We start from the raw sequence: 21897 nt of genomic DNA, 5'->3' as shown, positions 1-21897 counted from the left end.
TTTCCAATCTTTATTGCTTTGTTTTTGTTCCTGGATTAGAGAATCTTATCTTTTATGCAGGCGTACAAACAAAATTAGCTCAAATAAAAGCCATTTCGGATAATTAATTATTCCCAGACTCCATTTCCACAGCTATTTCTAATGGATTTGTTATCAAAGCTTTCCTCCCTGTGAGTGAGTCCATTGCTCATCTTATAATAGAAACTTTTAATGGCATTCATATTGCCATTCATTAGTCAGTGGAATTCATTACTTGCTGTGAATCTTCTAGTGTCTTGTCCAGTTTAATTTTCAGTGACACAAATAGTGATATAGTCCCTCTGAGAAATTATTCATTATTTTACAAGGGTTGTGTGTGGAAGCCCCTCTGGGCACATATGCACTAAGTGGTTCTTTCAGTAGCCTGAGACCATGGCACGTTTCCTCACTATTAAATCACCTAAAGATATTTTCCCTTCTATCAGGAAAAGGTATGGCTTTCTCATAAATTGTTTTGATTCTCTTAACTGCCAGCCTGCCTACTTGAAGTGGTTTTCTTTAGCGTATATCTAGGTCAGTTGGTTATTCAAATTCTCTCAGGTTATTCTTTAAAGCAGTAACAATAAAACAAAAGTCATATTGGTTTGAATTCCAGGGCTGTCATATTATACTCTTCGAACATTTGTGAATAATTTTGGAGACTGCAAACTATTATGACAGATCCTGTGCCAAATGCTAGAGTTCTGTAGCTAATTAAGAAGGGACTAGAGATGTAGAGGTGTGGGTGTCAAAGAGGGGACAGACGGAGACCTTTTAGAGATCAAATAGGCAACCCATGAATGGATTTAATATGGAAGATGACGGATGTACACAAAGGAGGGACAGTTCTGAGCCTCAGTCTTGGCTGATGAGTTATTAACATTGTCAGTGATGAGAAAGCCCATGTAAAAGGGGAGATTTGCATATTGAAAGGTGGCATTAAAGTCTAAGGGATAAGCCATGTAATCCAGGAAAGCATATAGGACAGAGCAGACCTCCTCAGCTCCACATTTAGAAAGAAGGGGCATAGGAAATGGCCAGCAAAAGAGGTTTCAAAAGGAGCGGCAGTGAATGAAAAGAGGGAGAGGCGGGGCAAGAAAAAGCCAGAGCTTTAATGAGGAAGTGATTAACTTTCTACAGCTTCCGAGAGTCCAGCGAGAGGAGGGTGGAAAATTGACCTTGCTGTTTGTCCAAATGGAGCTCATTAGAGGCCTTTGACAAGAATTTTAATGGAGTTTTAAGAGCATAATGCAGTTGGGATGAATACTCAGTGGTGTATTGTAAAAAAATGAAACTGCATAGGAAAGAAAGATGTATTTCAAGTTACTGCACAGGAAAGGAAGGTGTGTTTCAACTCACCTGAAAGTGAAGGCTATACAGGCAGAACAATTTATATCTGCACAACTTTTTTTAACGTTACATTGGCTTGTTTTAATTTTACATGTAACATTTCTTTAAAATTATCCAGTTATTTGCAAAAAAAAAAAAAATCAAGTGGCTTGACCACTTAGTTGATTCTCATTGTTTAAATATGTGGTCAAAGTTGAGGGGATGGCTCAGTCAGGAAAGAGCTTGCATAGTGAGCTTGTTCAGCCCCTTAAACCCACAAAGTCAGGTATAGTGTCACATGAATATAACTCCAATACTAGGAAGGTAGAAATAGACAAGTCCCTGGAGCTCACTGGCCAACTAGAGGACCATACTTGGTGAAATCCAGACCGTGGAGAGACCCTGTTCCCTCAAACAAACAAACAAACAAACAAACAAACCAAAAGATAGACAGTATCTGAGGCCCTCTAGCCTCCACATACATGCATATACACCCAGAAATGTGTATACACATGTGAACACACATACAAAACAAGCAAACACTGTCTTTATTTCTAAGCCCTTTTTATGCCTTACAGTGGCATTCTACAAGGCCCAGAAGTACATTTGAATAAACACGTAAGTGGGTCACAGTCTCAGCAAACTGCAGCCTCAAAAGATTTTCCACAACACTGCATGGATATGCACACAGGGTAGACATAGGCAAAACCAAATTGCATTGGGATTTTTCTGGTATCCCACTTTGTACTACTAGTATCTGACAGGTAAGATAAACTGGGCTTCTCAGGAACAAATATCACATATGTCTGTTATGGTAGCACTGTATCATAATCTATTCAAATAAACAGTTTGTTTTGGTTTGGTTTTACCAAACACAGATTTTCTGAGAAATGAGCGCCATAAAGTTGTTTTTTTTTCTTGCTCTTCAAAATATAATTAGACTGAAATAGTTAAAATAGTTAATCCATGTGACCTTGCTTTATGCTTCTAAAGTATTTCAGTACCACTACTGTGAAATGTGGACTATAGGGGCCATATAGTATTATCTTTCTGAGTTCCAGAACAGAATGCAACAGACATCTTGTTTGTAAAATATTATCCTACAGTGAGATCTCATGTAGAAAGCGCTGGACACTGAACCAGACCTGAGTTTTTATCACAGTTCACTTGCTTACCTCCTGGGTGACTTGATCCAATTATTTTAACTCCACTGGCTCTCAGTTTCATTCATTCACAAAATGACACCATTTTCCCAACCATGCCACAGACTGGTTAGCATGTTTAAATGTGAATTCACTTTATTAAGTGCACACAGGTTGAAATCCTCTGTATCATGGGGAAGTAGCCACACACACACACACGCACACGCACACGCACACACCCCACGCATACTTTTGATTTAAATGCTTGACACATTTTACACACTATCTGATCTTTAAACCTCCATAATTTATTTTGTACCCATCCCCACCACACCCCACCACCAGGTTTTGAAATTTGTTCATTTCTTCATCTAATCCTTGTAGCCTGCCAGACCTGCTATGCCCTTTGTGTTCAATTGTAACAAAATTAAATCAGAGAGAAAAGAAAATGTTGCATACTGACATAGGTCACAATGATATTCTGAGCTGGAATCTGTTGCTGGGGCTCTTCTGGTTCCCATATTTTCTTCGTGCTCCTATAACATAAAGCTCTTTTGCACCTTGTATGCATCCAGATCTTTAGTTCCTAGGCAGCACTGCCTTGTGATCCAAAACAAATGCAGCAACATATGGTCGTTTTCACCTTTGGCAACAGAGAGCCCCTCGGTGCATACAGCAGAAGGCTCTCTCTCTGTCTTCTAGTTGACTGAATCATTTTTGTAAGATTCCATCAGTTGTTTCAGACGCGATACAAAGCTCATGTTTTATAATAATTGCTTCTAACTAAATGTGTCCATGCTTAGATTTTACTTACACATATTTATTTTTAAAAAAAAAAGAAAAGAAAAAAAGCTTTGCTAAACCACAGTGCCAAGAAGGCTGGGTATTCTATGGGAGAGAAGAATGCGAGCCCTGACGTTTAGTCTAGCAGACTGAAGCAAAGTGCGATGCCGAGCCAGATTTGTTTGGATGTGTTCTTGCGCTCCTGCCTCTTCCAGGATGTCACCAGGAGGAAGGCAGCACGCTGTTGGAGACAAGGAGGACACAAGAGAGCATCATGTTTGAGTTTCCACTTCAATAAGGCGTTCTCCTTTCCTCTCTCCTCGGTATTCCATCAAGCCTCGATTGCCTGTGCTCAGCAGATTTCACCACAATGAGATTATGTCAGAGCTGTCCCCGGTCTCCTCCTTTAGTCCTTCTGTCTGCTGAAAGCATGTTCCGAGATTAGGCTGCACAGGAGGTTCTGGTTTTATAACGACAATTTTAGCTCTGGCTCCAGGAAAGTCATATTTTTTTTTAATAAAGCTTGTAACAGTCATAATAGCGACTACATCTGCCATAAATCTGCACTGTCGGAACCCTGAGAAGCTAGTGACCTTAAGGTTGTGAATATTGACTGGGACTTGGGGGGTAAAGGGGTGAGCAGGGGAAACAAAACATAATCTGGCCAAAAAGACTGCACGTTTCCCTTAGGTTTTTTCCCCCCAGCTCCCTCAGGGGTGGGGGAAGGGGGAGTCTACTTAAAGAAAAAGCACAGCAGAAATTTTCTTTGTTCTCTAAAATTGTGGAGATCTTTTTATAAGTTTACAGGCATCTCCCTCTACACCTCATCCATTTTAAGAATCGGTGGCTCCCTGAAACAGATGCTAAAAATACCATCTCCATACTGATATCACGAAAGCCCCATTATCACATGAGCTTGCATCCACTTCATTTTAATCATACTTCCTGATTGTATCAAGCCCACTGCCTAATTACTTTATTTCATCAATGCATGTGTACCTATAACTAGATTTCGGTGTTGTTTAACAGATTTAGAGTCTGAGAGAAACACTGTGCAACACTGTGTTGGGTTGTAGAATATTTGTTGCTTGACTAAATAGGAATTAAAATTAAAAACAAACAAAAATGTTTATTTCCTAAGAAATAGTAACCAAAAGCACTTTGATAGGAGAGGCCCTAATTTTGAGAAATTTGTACAAATCTGATATATAAACTCCAGAGCGAAAACAGACGGGCAGGGCAGGATTTGTTTGAGATCAAGTGTGGTCTTAGCACACAGGAAGAGGAAGCAAGAAGACAGGAAGTTCTGAGAACAGCCTGAGCTACATAGCAAGAACATTTTTAAAACAATCTGGGTGTCTACCGGCGGGAGGTCTCAAAGTACCTAGGGTATCTCTTTTAATCCTCCACGCCTGCGAAGTGTTTTTTTGTTAAAACTAGAACCTCTTTTGGGATTGAATGCCATTGAATTTCACTGAAAACTAGCATTAGTACTTAAGGTTAAAAAAAAAAGTGATACCCTTCACCTTTACAGAAAGTTCGGGGTGAAAACGGAAACATATAGATGGAATATTTTGAAGTCAGAAAAATAATCTTAATGGAATCGTATAACACAATTATCATTATTAATAATAGGAATATTTTCATTGAATGTAATGATTTCCGTTGGTTTAAGTAACTAAACATAACTTTATTGTTTTTCTCCTTCTTCTAAAACCACACCAACAGAGAAGAAAATCGCGATATTCTGACCTTGACTTTGAGGTGAGTTCCTATGAATTACTTTATAAGTTTAATTATTGAATTCAATATCCATTTATAACTGCTCAAACACAGCACTGTATGGACCTCTAAACTAAGGATCCTTACTCTACCTATGGCGGAAGGAAACAGTTTCGAGGTCTAATAACTCCTCCAAGGAATTGCTCAGCTGACATTTTCTAGTCAAGTAAAGACCTACTTGATAACTGTTAGCAGTAGACAATTTAAAAGTGGAAGCGATTCAAGTCAGTGGCGGTAGGAACGCCAATTTTCTGATTTTTTTTAACCTAAGTCATTATTTTTCCAGTTTTACTACAATGATGACCTGTAGAAATCCCAGGGGATGCTTTGGCTAGTAGGCAAGACATTGTCTGAGACTTGCTTATATTATGCAGTGATTCCTGTCCTTAGGTTCCCTGGAGTACATTCAGAGTCATTTTCTTTTCCCAATAGCTAGTGTTGATTCAATGCGTGCCTATGTTTGGTAAACGTCTTTTCACAGATATAAACAAGATGAAGATTTTCATTTCCCAGTTTGCCTTGAATTTATATTGATGCTGGTTTTGGTGCTGGAAGTCATGAAAATGATACTGTCTAAGCAGCTTATGCTTAAGCACAAAATTAATGAACTTTAAGTATCACATAAATGCGCTTATGCTGCTTGATAATTGGATGTGATTCATAGCCTGCTGACTATAATAGGGTATAATATAGGATACATTTCTCCAACATATCTGTACCCTTGTGATGCATACATCGAACTCAATAGTCTTAACAGATATCCCTGAAAATATAGAGGCCTCTTGGTATATGGAAACTTCTGATTAAATCACTATATTTGTGTAAGGGAATGTACAGTTCTACAGCGTACAATGTGTATCCATGTGATTTTATCCATTATGATGATGAAGAATGGGTTCATGCTAAGTGTTCAAGGAAAATGGTTTTGTTTCGTGGTATCTCAGGCTGTATGCCACAAAATAATGATCAAAAATCCGGTGTCAATGCTTAAATCACAAACATCTGGGCAGTTCCATGGTCAGTGCAAAGCTTTGGAGCTTATATTTCGCTGAAGTCTAAATTTTTAACCAAAACGTCGAAATCCATTTTAAAAAAATAAAAAACTAGACTATTTAGCAGTCTTCACATTCGACATTGTTGATGTCCTTTAAAGAACAAATAGTGCTTTAGATCTTTAGGTATCAGAAGAATAAAGGATCAAATTAAATTATATCTGTTTGTATGTGTTATAAACAACATGAACTTTCTTGTGACCACTTAAAATAAGTTTTGTGTGTATGCTGTGTCTGTATTTGTGTGTCTGTATTTTTATGTGTATCTGTGTGTGTGTGTGTGTGTGTGTGTGTGTGTGTGTTCATGTGCACAGCCCTGAAAGCAACAATCTGTTCTATTATCACGAAAGGATGAACATACAAACTAACCCACTAGGCCTCGGTGAGAAAATACTGTGAAAACCTAGATCTAAAACTAAGCCTTACTACAAACAAGTCATTAATAGCAAAATTAGACATTGAAAAGAAACCCTAGCACCTGGGAGGTGGATCTTTGTTTGAGTTTAAGGCCAGCCTAGACCACATAGCAATTTCCAGGCTGACTGGAGTTCCATGATAAGAACAAACACTGGGAAAAAATCAAATTGCACTGTGTCACTGAGAATGTTAGAAGAAATGTGTTCCTTCTCCCAGCTATTCTCTATGACAACCGCTAGCAGCTTCCCTAAGCAGATGCTAGACCTTGCATTCCACACATAGAAGAACCACAGTGTTAACAAAGATATCTGTTGGTGGAGAATAGTTGCAACATAGGAGCTATGTAATTTCCTTACCTCTTTAACTGTAGTCATCACATGAGTTCTGTAGGAGTTGAAATTTTGGGGGACAAACACTGAAACATTACTTTTCCCCCTACTGAGCACTTCCAGTTGCTCCCTTTTCAGCGTGCGTACAGTTATAGCAATTGACAAGGTCTGTTTCCAAAAATAAAAAAAAATAAAAGAATTATTTTTTAAAAATTGTCAGGATGCTACCACACTAGCACATGTATTTGTGATTTTGGATTGACAAGGAGGAGCAAGCTAATTCCCCACCCTGTTTCTAAATACAGGCTCGACTAGTTGAATGTATGTCAAGATCCATGCTACCCATGTCACTGAGACATGGACTGCCTTATGGACTCTTGAAAGCACTGTTTTGTCAGACATTACAGCCTTACACACTACCTGAGCCATCTATCCAATTCTAATATTTTATTAATTCTTTTTCCTTAAAACATGAGGATTTCTAAAAAACCAACAAATAAATAAATAAATAAACAAATGGAATTACTTCATAGTCCAGCTATACCCGTCCTGGGCATATATCCATAGCACTTCATTTCCTGTTTCCTCTAGTATTATTCATATTTGCAAGGAAATAGAAGCATCCTCTATATCCATCAACACAAGAATGGACAATGGAAATGTGATACATAGATGCAATGGAATTTTATTAAGCCATAATAAAAAACGAAATTAGGACTAAAATGGATAGATCTGGAAAACTTTACATGAAGTGAGGTGACCTAGCCTCAGAAAGATTTTTTTAATTCGTGTGTTGTCTCGTATGTGAACATTCTACCTTTAATGTTTTTAAATAGCTGACACACTATTTGAAAGAAATGTCTTGTTCAAAACAGGGTCCTTCCGGCTTTGCCCCTGACCCTCTACAGTAGGTACAAATCATTAAGCAATCAAGGGGTATTTTCAGGGCATGTTTGAAAGGTAAGCACTTTGAGCAATTTAATCTTAGACTGTATCCTTTTTTCCTATATCATTAAGTTTAAACTACTTCAAAAGCATGCATTTATGACCAAATCTGCTCTTGATTGGCACCGATGAGATGTATCAGTCACTTGGTTTTCTTACATGCTGCACACTTTATTTAAAAACCAAGGTACATATTTATCCAAGTCAACATTCTTGGACCACATATTCTGTGGTCACGGGCATGATTCTGGGGGGATGCAGGTTATTGACACTCTGCATGTTATGATTCAAACATCAGCCCCTCACAATACTGCTTTCAGAATTAGACTTAACTCCTTCAATGTTCGTCTTCTCTTTTTATCAATATGACAAAAAGGTCACTTTCCAAAAGGCCACTGTAGAGAGAAGAAAGAATGTCCCGAGTAGTAATGAACAAAAACATTAATAGATTTATCCAAGTGCACATAGACAATGGCAGTCTCAATATATAAAACTCTAAGGCTGGAGATGGTGATTCACCAAATTTGTTCTGATCCATGTGAGAACAGGCTCTCCCAGCCCCATGTCCTGAAGTTGAATTAAGAAAGAGTTTCTGACATGCCCTAACAATTTCTGTCAGTTCAAAGAATTCATTCACACTAGTACCTCTTCTCCTTAGAATTCAGACTTTTTTCTCTATAGTTCAAATACAACTCTGTGATTCACACTTCTAAATTTGAAAGTGAAAAATCACCAGTTTATTGTAAATCCACTCTTGGTTCCTCAAAACCATTTATGGAGTGAGTGGGAAGGCAGAGCAGGATGAGAAAAAAGGAGGCAGGTCTTCTGGCTAGAGTCATTGGCACAGATGTTCCTTGGGACTAAAGAGATGGCTCAGCATGCATGGCTTACAACCATCCTGTAGCTCCAGTTCCAGGGGGGGATTGATTGCCTCTGGCCTCAGTAGACACCTCGATTCATATGCATATACCCTTACATAGTCACACATATATACACACAACTTAAAAATCATTTTAAAATTTTTAAAGTAAATGTTTCTTCCAATGGAGAACTGTTCTTCATGGAAGAAGCCATGCCTATGCTATCCTGTTCATTTCTTTTATTCAGTTAGTGTTCAATAAACAGCTACTAATTACCAGAGAGGATGCTAGCTGTCAAGGACTCACAGACAAAGAGATCTCTGTCTATGAGGTATCCTCAGACAAAACATGACCACCAGCATTAGAAATATCATTGCAGTACTGCATAGTTGTTGGGACTCAGTATCCTGAGTTAGGGGCCTACTATAAACGATGCATTAACCCCTCCCTAGTTTTTACTTTTCTTCCATCTGCATGGAACATAATTTAAAACCCTGAGCTGTCTATACCAGGATGCTTCCTGAATCTCTCAGACACATCCAAGATAGCATGCTGAGCTGATGTGGGGACTCAGCTCACTGCTTGCAAGAGCAAAGGCCTCCTTCAGCATCAGCCTCCTGGACAATCAAGTACAGGTAATTAATGGCTCCCCCCAGGGTTACTGTGAAGTATCAGCAAAACAGCAATGGCTGTCTCCTCTTAAGCAGCATTTGTCTGTGTGGTCCAGATATAAGTGCTTTATATCCTTTGTAAAATCTTCCACAATAGCCCTATAAGGTTAACCTCATTGTACAGCTAGCTGTAGCTACACAGAGAAGAAAGTTGAAATTGAATTGATAGACTATCTCCATGTGCAGAGCTATCAGACTTGGCATGCTCCAAGAATTCAAAGGGGCTTTGGAGACATCTTAGGAAACAGTAGGTGCTTAAGACATCAGGTTCCTTTCTGGTTTTATTTAAAAGAACATATCTAAATTATAACAAATGTGCTTTAACATATCACTATTTCTGTAATATCAATGATGGATAGGTTTGGGAGATGCCATCTTTTTAACGATAAAGCTATACATCGATAGAAAAGAATTTAAAGAGTCTTGCTTGCTGTGTCATTGTTATTGCCGCTGTTATTGTTTTCAGTAAAGATGAAGAAGAAATAAAGAAACTAAATTTCTTGGGAGAGCATAAAACCATGTGGTCAGCCTGGTTATCATCTCAGGACAGAGGCTCAGTCATCCTTCAAAACAATGTCTAATAATATTAATTTGAAGGGAAAGGAAGATTATTATGTACTGATTTATTATTGCAAAACACCCCTATAGTATTTGCAATGAAATATGATGAAAGTAGCTGAGTTATGTTTATAATGCCAAAATGTATTTTTTTACACTGAAAATACATGTTAAAGTTTTAAATCATCATTATTTATACAACTGAGGTATAAATTGAGTGTTTATAAACATTGATTTCTTTGGGAAACTGGATATTCAGGTCACAAAAGAAATAAAGTAAACAAATCTTTAAGTTAAGAACAGTCATCAAGCCGGGCGGTGGTGGCGCACACCTTTAATCCCAGCCCTTGGGAGGCAGAGGCAGGTGGATTTCTGAGTTTGAGGCCAGCCTGGTCTACAGAGTGAGTTCTAGGACAGCCAGGACTACACAGAGAAACCCTGTCTCAAAAAAAAAAAAATAGTCATCAAATTCTCTACAAAGGTACAAAGATGTAATTGAAACTATGAAGAAGAAGGAATTATAGTGGGAAAACCGAGCAGCCTGTGTCAGAGATGCAAGCTGTTTACTGCAGTTGTAATTGATACCCCTTCCAGAATGCAGGCTATTATTGCTATGGTGATTTCTGGCAGTGCCACAGTGGCCATTTCAATTCAAAATGATTATCTGGCAAGAGAACATATTTGCAACTAATGTTTGCAAGTAGGAAGGGCTCTATATTTTGGCATCCAAATTTTCATTTCCCTTTATATTTATTGCAGGGTATTTTAGCTTCATTATTAGAATACCTTTCACAAAACTATGAAATATTTCAAAATGATCTCTGGTTATATAACATTGGCAGCCACCATAACTTTATATTATCCATTGTATATTTTTAGCATGTCCAACCACTCTAATTTTTAAAAATAAAATCCATCAAATTCAGAATCAAGTACTGCTCTGTCAAACAGATTGTATCTAATCAGTTAATGTATCCAGTTTCCCAATGATGTATTTGACGTAGGCTTTGCTTTTCAAACATTGTGGGAATCATGCTAAGACTTTCAATAAGACACAAACACATTCCTAAACACACATACACACACACACACACACACACACACACACACACACAGAGAGAGAGAGAGAGAGAGAGAGAGAGAGAGAGAGAGAGAGAGAGAGAGAGAGAGATTCCTGTTGGAAAAACAAGAACTAATTTAGCTCTTAGCCAGAGAACAGTAGGAAATTTGATTGATAATCCTAGCAAGAGGGGACAAGAGGGCTCACTCAAAGCACAGTCAAAAATCAGCTCACAAGGTAAAGGATAAATAAAGCGACCTGAGAACCATAATCATCAAATGCCTGCAGCAGGAAGTTTCGAAAGAATTCATTTCTTGTCTTTGAAGAGGGATGGTTTCATTAAGAAGAAATGGAAGACAATGGTTGAAAATTGAGCTAAAAATCAGAATCCTCAGAGACTGGGAGGGGGGACTATAGATGGTTAGAACCATAATTAATAATTTTCGGTCTAAGCATTTGGAGATTGTCTTATTTGCATTTCTCTTAGCTTATTTGCATCCCCTCTTAGCATCCTGATGGTTTTAAGCACAACTATAAATTTCCATTTATTCAAATCACAATGCAACTAATTCTGGAGGTCTCCATTAGACCTTGAATGACTCAGAGGCAGTAATTCAGCCATATTTTGTTTCTTCTCTTGTTACTCTAGCACTCAGCACTGAGTGTGGTGTTCATGTGTGTGCACTGAATAATTCAATGGAATGCGCGTAGTGAGATGATGCTGGTTTGCCATCACTCCGACATAAAAGGAAACGGCTGTGTAGCAATGTTCATTACTACGAAAATCTGATTGCTTTTTAAGCACTCCGTGTGTCACAGGACCGGAATTTAATGAGTGCCCTAGGACCTGGTACCACATAGAACTATGTGTCTCCGAAGCACAAGATATACTGAATTCCTTTGCCAGCTACCTGGTCCTCAAAATCCCTCCACTGAGTTGCTTATACAAATCCTCACGCTCATAAATCTCCATCAGCCATCACTAGTCAAATTCCGTTTGCCTGGTGTTTCTCTCTAACTCCCGCAAACCTGCTTCATGTACGCTCTTCGAGACTGATGGGAAGTTAATTGCTCGCTATGTCTCATGTCTTATCATAAGTCATGCTGCCCTGTTCTCATCCTCAACCACCTGACTCTTCAACAGCCAAGTCCTAGAGCTCCAGCAGGGAGATGGAAATTGGTTACTGATTGACTTAAAATGGCAGGATTCTCTCACAGGGACATAGGCTATGGAAATAACAGAAGACATTAGCATAACAGTGAATTGCCTAGATACTATTCATTAAGTTTGGAAAATTAAAGTCTACAGAGAAGGGGACAGGCTTTTCAGTTTAACTTTCCATTTGTCCTTCCCCCCTCCCTCGTTTGTCCTCCTGTGAGCATCTTTTTAGAAGATAACTAAGGATTGCCAATCTATCCCCAAAGATATTTTTCCCCAAAAAATCCTTATATTTGAAAATATTTGCTAATGAAGACAGTGATTGTTAAACAGAAGTTCAAACCAGAGCCCAGACCTAGATCTAACATCCTCATGAAAATCACAAGACCAAATGGAGTTCAGATGTGTAGGTTGCAAATACTGTGAGTTCTTAGGCGGGGTCCTGTAGAATCACCAAACTGCTGACTCATGACTTTGGAAAATCAACATTAGGGAATAGCACTTGCAGATGCAGAGAGTTTGTTCTCTGCCTCTTTTCCTACTAAGGTCCTTTAAATGTTTTGTAATAGAAAAAGAAAATCAGTCCCAAACGCCCAAGATCATTTTCACTTACAAGCCCATTTGTTGGGTTTTAATGCAGTTGATAGAAAGGCATGTAACCAGGGAAGAAGGGGATTAATATACTTGTACCTGTGATTTTAATAGCTCATCGGCCACACAATGCATGCTCAAAACTGTGACTGCTAACATTTTGTACCATCCAGTAAACAAGTATATGAAACCTATGGGCCAGATTTCCCTTCTGCAAAACTCAGCTGTTATTCTCAGGGAGAGAGCAAGGTTTTAGATCCCACACATCTTTCAGGCACTTTAGAGCTCTGAATCAGCATTACAGGCAGGGTCTGGGATTATGCTCCCCCTTTAGTGCAGTGAGCTACATCGTACTGTTTATAGAAGTAAGACAGAAAGGAGCAATGTTTCCCATGACAAACATCAAGGACCCAAGTGCTTTACAAAGTCCAAATTTTTAACATTTTTAAATTACTGTAACAATTTTTGTAGAACAGACTCAACTTTTAAGGGATGAAAAATCTTGCACAAGAATGATGGCTATGTTTTTAATGCACCCACAAGAAGAAAAATGAAGGAAAAGCTTACATTTTTTTTGTAATCTTGTGAGTGGAAAGAAAAAGCCCATTCTTTTTTTGAAAGAACTAGAAATTAAAAAAAAAAAGATTGGGGACATGTCATTTGCATATGTGATGTCTTTGGGGACTACAGGCTCCTGCCAGGGTTAGCTTCCCTCAGTCCGAAACAGTTTTTAAGAAGATGTAAGTTAAATTAGGAATGAGAGCCGCCCTGTTCTCTCTTGCAGAAGGTCATGCACACAAGGAAGAGACACATGGAGTTGTTTCAGGAACTAAATCAGAAGTTTCAAACTTTGGACAGATTTCGGGACATACCAAACACAAGCAGTATGGTGAGTATATTCTGCATCCACAATGCCCCACACCATGCTGGACCACATCTCAGGCCAGCTGTGCCCTTTGCCCTCCAGGACACCCATAGAACAACAACAAAAAGTAGCACACACAGGAACATTAACAAGCTCAGAAAAGCACTTGGGAAAGGTGACCAGAGGACTTCCGAGGAATGACCAAACCTTGAAAGTTATTCATTCTAATTTCCTATGTCCTCCCAGATAATCTGTAAGTAGGATTAGTTATGTGTCAAAAACAGGTTGGCTTTCTATGGCCATTGTCCCACCCTGCAGATAAAATTCAAATAATGCAAATCTCTAAACAGTTTGCTAAATTTTCCCATCGTTATCCTAATACCTGCCATTTTAAGGCCACCAATTATAATGCTGGTATCAATATGAAACATAACTCAAATCCGGATGACATCATTTTATCTCCAGAAGATTCATTTGTTTAGTGATGAGAGTTTTGGATGTATGCCAATATCAGGAACTTGGGTTCTTGGTTGTGGACCATTTCCTTTCATTCATTCATACCACTGCCATCGTAGTATAGGACTCCATGAAATTAATTCAGTGCTCGGGACAATCACAGCTCCAGAGAAGGCCTCACAACAACAGGTAAGTGGACTGTGCTGGGACTCGAGGAGTTTGAACTATGTGAAAACACAGCCTCGAACTGCCTTGATCAATTCTTGCAGCTCTTTGCTGCTAAAGCCCAACTTCCTCTTCTTACGTGGAACACATAGAGCAACAATGGATGGTGAGTGCACTCGTTTTAGTCCTGGGAACATTACCAAAGCAAAGGTGAGGACACTGAGGTGGGCTGGGTCTGCCGCCTCCCACCAGCTCTTCAGCTCACATGCGGTGTTTCTTGCTCAGGCAATAGCCTGGGGACAGTTCTTTACCAGACTGTAATAGATAAATGATCAATGTACAAATAGATGTAATTAGATGATAGATAGATAGATAGATAGATAGATAGATAGATAGATAGACAGACAGACAGATAGACATAGATAGATAGATAGATAGATAGATAGATAGATAGATAGATAGATAGATGATAGATAGGAAGATAGATGATAGATAGATAGATAGATAGATAGATAGATAGATAGATGCATACATATATACATGGTAGATGGAGAAACAGATAATAGGTATAAAAGATAGATGATAGATTGATGGATACATACATATATACATACATGGATAGATGATGGTGGTTAAACAGATTATAGGTATAACAGATAGATGATAGATAGATAGATAGATGACTAGATAGATGATAAATTAGATAGATGATACATGGATTGATTGACAGATGATAGATAAATCCATAGATAGATGATAGAGACAGATAAAGATAATTGATATAGCTAGGTAAAATGGTAGAGGAGTATAGATAGATGAAAGACATAATACATTACTTATACCTATAATGTTTCCTATCTCCATAGACATGAATGACATGGAGTTTGGTCATCATCTTCTAGTGCTTCTTCCATAAGTATCTTACGAGTCTTTGTCCTAGTTAACTGATTAATGAAATTGGCGAATGAAAAGCTAAAGAATGCTACATACATATATTCTCATACTTTTCCTTCATCCCTCCCAGTACTTACACATTACTGGACATGGTAAGCTACTGGTAAATGGTAACTATAGGTTTATTTCACAGCAATAATAGCTCAGTCCGTGTATTTTTTAATGAAGGTTATTCAAATGGTAAACACTTTAGCTGTTAATTGGAATCTAAATAGTGTATATATCAAACTAGTTTCCCCAGCAAAGCAAGAAAAAAAATATTAAAAAAAAATCTCTAATATGAGACTAGACATAGACGATCCTGATACTTAGTGGTTTAAGATCCTTTCTCATCTACTCTTCCAAATTCTAAATCATCAATTTTCAGCTAGCAGCAAGTGGGGATGACACTGCCGAGATTTGACCTAAACACATTAGCTACTCATTTTGGGATGTTGAAAGCTGACACAAAGGAACATCGAAACCTCATTTTTTGTGCATGTGGGTTTTTTTGTTTTGTTTTTAAATAGAGGTTGTGTTTACAAGTCTGTTCATCTTATGCAACAGCTACAGCTGAGTGACTGCTATAATATGATTTTCATTTTCCCTTGTTATGTGAATTACAACTGGTCTGGGTATTAAATCATTAATGGCACAAATGCCTATATCTCAGCTCCCTAACGGCCAAAATAGTCTACTAATTACCCCACATCTTTGCAGTACTTTACCTTTTCTAGAAGAGATTTGTAAATATTTATCATTTGGGAGCTTGGGAGTGGAGAAGATGCACTCATTAACTGCTGCCTGACTATTGTCCTAAACATCTGAGAATAGAAAAAAGTGTCCCATTATCCAGCCCTGATTAATAACAAAAATACGAATGAGTTCATTATCCTTAATTCAGTCACATCATTTGTAGGGATACATTGCTAATGAAAAATTGCATAATTTGGAAGAGACAGACATTTTCTTAGGAAATCTGGTTTTTTGTTTGTTTGTTTTGACGGAGGGCTGCTACTCTCCACCACCTGCCCAATACTGCTAATGAGGCTCATTATGCAGAACAATACAACCAGGGGACTCAAAAGGAGACTGAAATATCACCTAGGTCTATTCACTTCATTCCAGGGAGGAAGATATATACAACAACCAATAAAGCAATGAATGCGTTTCAGATGATCCCCAGAGATGACATCTATGACCCTGAGTGGTTTCACAGTTTACTCAAGATCTTTTCCCTCCAAACAGCTTCCAGGAATTCAGGTTGAGAGAATGAAGGAAACAAAGAGAGAATGATTAAAAACAAAATAGAAAAAAAGAGATAGATAGATAGATAGATAGATAGATAGATAGATAGATAGATAGATAGATAGATAGATGGATAGATGGATAGATGGATAGATAGATAGAAAGAAGGGCTTAATCCTACTGGACCTTTAGGCCATTCCTGGCTACATCAGCTATTGGAAATGTTCAAGCATCCTGCTATGCTTTGGATGGTTCTGAATTCTCTTAATCATCTAATATGGCTACCAGTGGTGTGTCCTCAAATTAGCATCTTCACAAGCTTCATGGATATTAGATTAGAGTGGCTCTGTAATTACTAGTGTTTTTAACACATATACTTCAGTTTAATTGTCTCCTCCTCCTGTACTTGAACTCAGAAGACAACAGCAACAGAAGAAACCCAAGAACTTATACAAATCACATCATTTTATATCATTTAATTCAGGCCTCTATTGAAGCCCTTCCTGGCCTCTATAGCTGTCTCTGAAGGCCTCAATGAGTCCTTTTAGCTGTTCTACAGTTAACATTCACTTAAGCCGGGAGTATATGGGGCTCTTTCTCTTATGAGAGTCTGTACACTATTCTTATGTTAGAGTTAGACCCAACCCACAGGAAGATGAACATTTTGTAGGCATTGGCCCTGTCTACTGGCCACTAGCTCCATGCCTGCTTGTACAAGTCTGTTTCCCTTACAACTCTTCCACAAGGAAGAACAGGTGACTTCCATTCAAAGGGACTACTTTCTTTTGGTCTACCACATTACTTTTATTTGGAACACAGATCTGAAATAGACAGGGAGGAAGGGGAAAACAAGAAGATAACAGAAAGAACAATTATGATCAATATACATTACTCGCTTAACAGAACCATACCTTTCTACAATTAATATATGTGAACTCAGACTATATAACCTTTATGGTTTCATTTGCTTATACACACTTTCCATAATAAATATACTTACAAAATTAATAAACAGATATCCAATTCCTCATTGACAATAAAAAACTCCTTTCAAGTACACAAAGAGGACATTGATTGACAGGTGGCATCAACTTCTTTGTCACAGAAAGCAAGGCTTATCTCTGTTTGCAAGTATTCAAATTGAGGGTTTATCTAGAACTAATACATTGCTCAAGGTCACATTCAAATTGCATGTAGGAAATGATATGTGGACCTGTGTGTATGAGACTTTTAATCTTGGGTTCCCTAGTGGACTGTCCTGCTTTTCCAGATGGGATTTATTGTCTCCTCTCCTGAACCTAATATAATAGCCAGTGAAAAGCAGCTGTTAAAGAGTATCCATTAAGGGAAAGCAGAAGGAGAAGGAAGGAGGCTTGAGGCATGATATTTTTCAGCATATAAAGCTAGGTAAATCTCTTCCACTTATCCTAAAAGTTTACTCTTCGTCGGATCCTATCATTAGTTACGTTGATTTCTCCATAGTAAGACTAATTCCTGAAAACATCTAATGTACTCAGGATTTTAGGGTTTATTTTGTAGATGTAAGTATTTCTGTAGACCATCTCTCATCTATATGGCTTGAGATGAGGTTTGAAGTAGTGAAATCAATACAAAACCAAGTAATGGTTTTGTGTTCCACTTAAAAATTGGTTATAATGAACTGAAGACCAGATTTGGAGAGGAGGACAAGACATTTATGACAGAGTATTTTTATTAATCAGAGTCCCCTTTAAACAAAGAGTGAGAACAAAATTTTCAAGCAATCTTGGAGAATGAATTCGAGGGCTAATAGAAATGTAAAAGACCTAGAAAAAGGAATTAAGAGTATGGAAATTATCTTGTTGAAGCTACGTTCAACTGTCTCTCATGAATAATGATAAATTTTCATGAGGTTCTATATCAAACTAAAACATGGGCTAGTGTAAAAGTGAAAACCCTCACTTGGCATTTCCTCTTTTGGCAACAAATAAATTCAGCTTTAATCAATACTCTACTTAATTTGGCCACCATCAGACTAACCACTGGTTGTTTCAGCACTCAGGTTTCATTGTCTGCTTAAGGGGTTCTCAGTCAGGATTCCCAGTTTGTTCTTTTCAGATACTCAACTTATGCTGTGCCATTCAAACGCCCCCCACTTATGGAGGTCTTTGTAAATGACATTGATTCTAAATCAATAAAATTCACTAGTAAGTGATAGCAGACCACTGGATGAAAGCACTGCTACTAGAGTAGCTTTGTGTACTTAACTAAGTTCTACAACAGGACAGCTGTGGTGTCAAACATCACTAGGAGAACCCAGAATCTTAAATGATAGGACGTATGCACACTAATGCTTACAAGGAACAGTGGATATACACGTTAAAAGTGTCCCCCTGTATTGCTGGATACATTTTCTATACAAGTGTGATCTTTAAGAGCAGGGATGATGGATCTGCCACACAACCACATGGAAAGTAAGCATCCAAAAATACCAAACTTGAAAATGTAATGACATATGAATATTCAAATATGCTAATTTGTTGATGGGGAAATTAATTTAGTGGTTTTTTGTTTTTTGTTTTTTTTTTTCAGTGAAATGCTACTAGGTTGAGTGACTACTTAGCATGTCCTGGGAACTATTTTCAGATTTGTTTACTTCATTAACATTTCTGCCATAATCTTTAGACTTTCCACATTTAGTCTTATCAATGACTTAATTCTCCGTCTTTCTTGGAACAAGCAGCCATAATGACATTTGAATATATTGTCTGCTTTCAACTCCACGGTGCTGTTCACACCTTTCAAGTCCTGAAATCTATACAGTAACTTAGAGACAGTATAATTCACTTGGTCCTGTGAAAGAAAAGTTAAATTGAAATTACCCTTTGCAACAACCCTTAATTTTAGCTCATCTCCGATTCCTATAAACTGTATAACCTCTTTCTGGGCATGCCAGGAAGTAGTAATACTAATCATAAGAAAGAAACAATTCTGTTTTTTTTCCCAACAGGAAAACCCAGCACCAAACAAGAATCCATGGGACACTTTCAAAGCCCCCAGTGAATACCAACATTATACCACAATCAATGTCTTAGACACGGAGGCGAAGGACGCTCTGGAGCTAAGGCCCGCAGAGTGGGAGAAGTGTCTGAATTTGCCTCTGGATGTGCAAGAGGGTGACTTTCAAACAGAAGTGTAACACAATCAAAGAGAACTAAAGTAGAGACACAGTTGAATACACTGACACTGAGACCTGGGAAGCCTGACATTTCCACCTGGACAGTGTGACTTTCCTCTGTTGGGACCCTTCCTGTGCCAACATCAGTGTTTTCTTATGGTAATTTCTCACTGGTCAGGCTAGTGGAGAGGCGGCCAAGTGTACAGTTCTCACCACCCCGTGTTGTAAGTACCCGTGGAATGGATTTGTAAGGTAATCTTTATAGATAAACCTCAAGCAACGATTCATGTTGTAACAGCTTCATGTGGTTTAGTTTTCAGAAAACTTCACCATGAAGCACAATGTATATATTTATGCAGTTTTTAAAGTTTATAACAGTCTGTTTGGCCATTACTACACTTTTTACTTTATAATATAAAAGCAAAGTTTTTGTCATTAAATGAATGTTTGTTGAGCTACATTCTTCATTGCTTTAAATGCAATAAAGTAATAATCTCACTTTTATATGAATAATATATTTCACATCTTTATTATTGCAGTTTTCTCTAGAAGGCTCTGAGTAGCTTTCTCTGCTGCAGCTGTGTATAAAATATTTAAAATGTTGTATGGTGTAAATAAACTTTTGTCTACATATCAGTTTTTTAGTGCATTTTATTTGGGATTTATTGAACAGAAATTTACATATTTATAAAGTTTTCTTTTTCAATACAAACATTGAAAATATATTCAGAGTTTTAACAGCATACCATTATTACTCCTTTGAACCTAATGATTTCTCAGTGTAATAACAGGTTTGTGTCGTGCTTCTGTATTTCCTACTAAATGCCCTTTGGAACAATGTACCATGTAAAGGGGCTTGTCAGAAATCTGTGACTATCATCTTCGTCATCATCATCATCTTCTTTTTTGTCTTGTGTCAAAACGACAAGTGGCAGGAAACACTAGGCTACTCAGCAGAAGATGATGCAGGGGAATGGTTAAGGTGACTCAGTTTGCTGTATATTTCCTAGAAAAAAATTTCTACTGGAGTTCATAACATAAGCACCAATGAACTTATCTGGGACCTTAAATATCTGATCTGCATATTCCCCAGAAGAAGAAAAAGGATAATCCGCGTGGTTGTCTCTGGATTGAAAGTTAGGAACCTGAGATGAGCCAACTGTACAAGCAGTTCCCAGTGTCCTCTCTCATAGGGATGTCTCTCACTTGCAAAATTACAAGCTCAACGAAGGTCAAGAGGGAATTCAGCCACTGCCAGGGCTTTGGGGTTGTCTGGAGAATGTATCATGCAGATTGAAGGTAATGCAAAGAAGATTGGGATGTTCTCAAATGTCCCAGAGTGCTTAATTGGATTAGCTTTCAACCAAGCCTGAGCTATGTGGTCTATGTTTAGAACTCATGTAGATCATTTCCTTCTGGTGACCATGGGGAACTCTGGCAGGCAGGATGAGTGGAAGAGACCATGGTGCTTCAATCTTCAAGTATACCCCTGAACCGGAGCCTTAACCACACAACTCAGGCAGAACCCCCATTCCATGCCGAAAATGTTCTCAGTGTCAATGTATTTAAAGTATATTTTTCATCAGATTTTAAAAGTGGTATCGTTATGCAAAAAAGGAAGAATAACAAAGATTTTTCAATAAATGAAATGCTAATTATGACATAATTATATAGTCTATTGAATTTATGAGACAATTTTTTGGTGAGAAGGAATATTTGATAAATCATCCCCCTTCTCTGACTCCCTTATTCCTTTTTTTACACCCCATCCCTGTCTTACATATGTATGTACACATGTACACAGATGTCTCTTCATGTGTGTCCACACACTTTAAAATCCATAGTTCACAGCCCCATCTCAGAAATCTATAGCTATGAATGAAAACTGTGTAGAAAGCCACTCACTCCAATTCAGAAAACCTTCATGTTTTTGAAAAATTGCATTAGAATTTTCAAAAAATAAATACAGCAAGTTTGAAAATACATACATTCAATACATTAGACTGATATTTCTTCTAAAAAGTTACTATCTTAAACTCTTACATATTCTTAGTCTGAACTTCGTTAGTTCTACAAAGTCAGTATTATGTGGCAGTTAAGAAGAAATCATTTACCAAAATATTTGGGACTGTAAGTTTGGGGTTGCAAGGAGGTTTCCCAAAACATCTTAACGTTCATTTTTCTTTTCTTTTCTTTTCTTTTCTTTTCTTTTCTTTTCCTTTCTTTTTTAATTATTTTGTTTGTTAAAAAGCAGGTTAAAAGTGCTAAGGAATCCTAAATTCAGGAAAACCTTTCTAATCTCTTCCTATTCACGTTCTGCCCCACTCTTTCCCAGGCCTGTGTATGCGCACACAGACACATCTTCAAGGCTGGTTGT

At 37.8% G+C, this 21897-nt stretch overlaps 1 protein-coding gene across 1 annotated transcript in view; it reads left to right on the top strand.

Annotated features, from left to right (window-relative positions):
• Adgrb3 (adhesion G protein-coupled receptor B3) overlaps positions 1-20229 on the top strand; it is a 691333-nt gene extending 671104 nt beyond the window's left edge. Inside the window, exons 29-31 of the mRNA XM_028767232.1 lie at positions 5001-5036; positions 13481-13585; positions 19353-20229. Of these exons, the coding sequence (XP_028623065.1) occupies positions 5001-5036; positions 13481-13585; positions 19353-19541 (330 nt within the window). The 3' untranslated portion in view covers positions 19542-20229. The remainder of the gene's footprint in view (positions 1-5000; positions 5037-13480; positions 13586-19352) is intronic.
• The last annotated feature ends 1668 nt before the right edge of the window (positions 20230-21897 follow it).

Source organism: Grammomys surdaster, unplaced genomic scaffold (genome assembly GCF_004785775.1).
Source record: "Grammomys surdaster isolate TR1022 unplaced genomic scaffold, NIH_TR_1.0 171, whole genome shotgun sequence".
NCBI lineage: Eukaryota > Metazoa > Chordata > Mammalia > Rodentia > Muridae > Grammomys > Grammomys surdaster.
The sequence above is the reverse complement of the archived record's forward strand: the minus strand, read 5'-3'. Positions and strand labels throughout refer to the sequence as shown.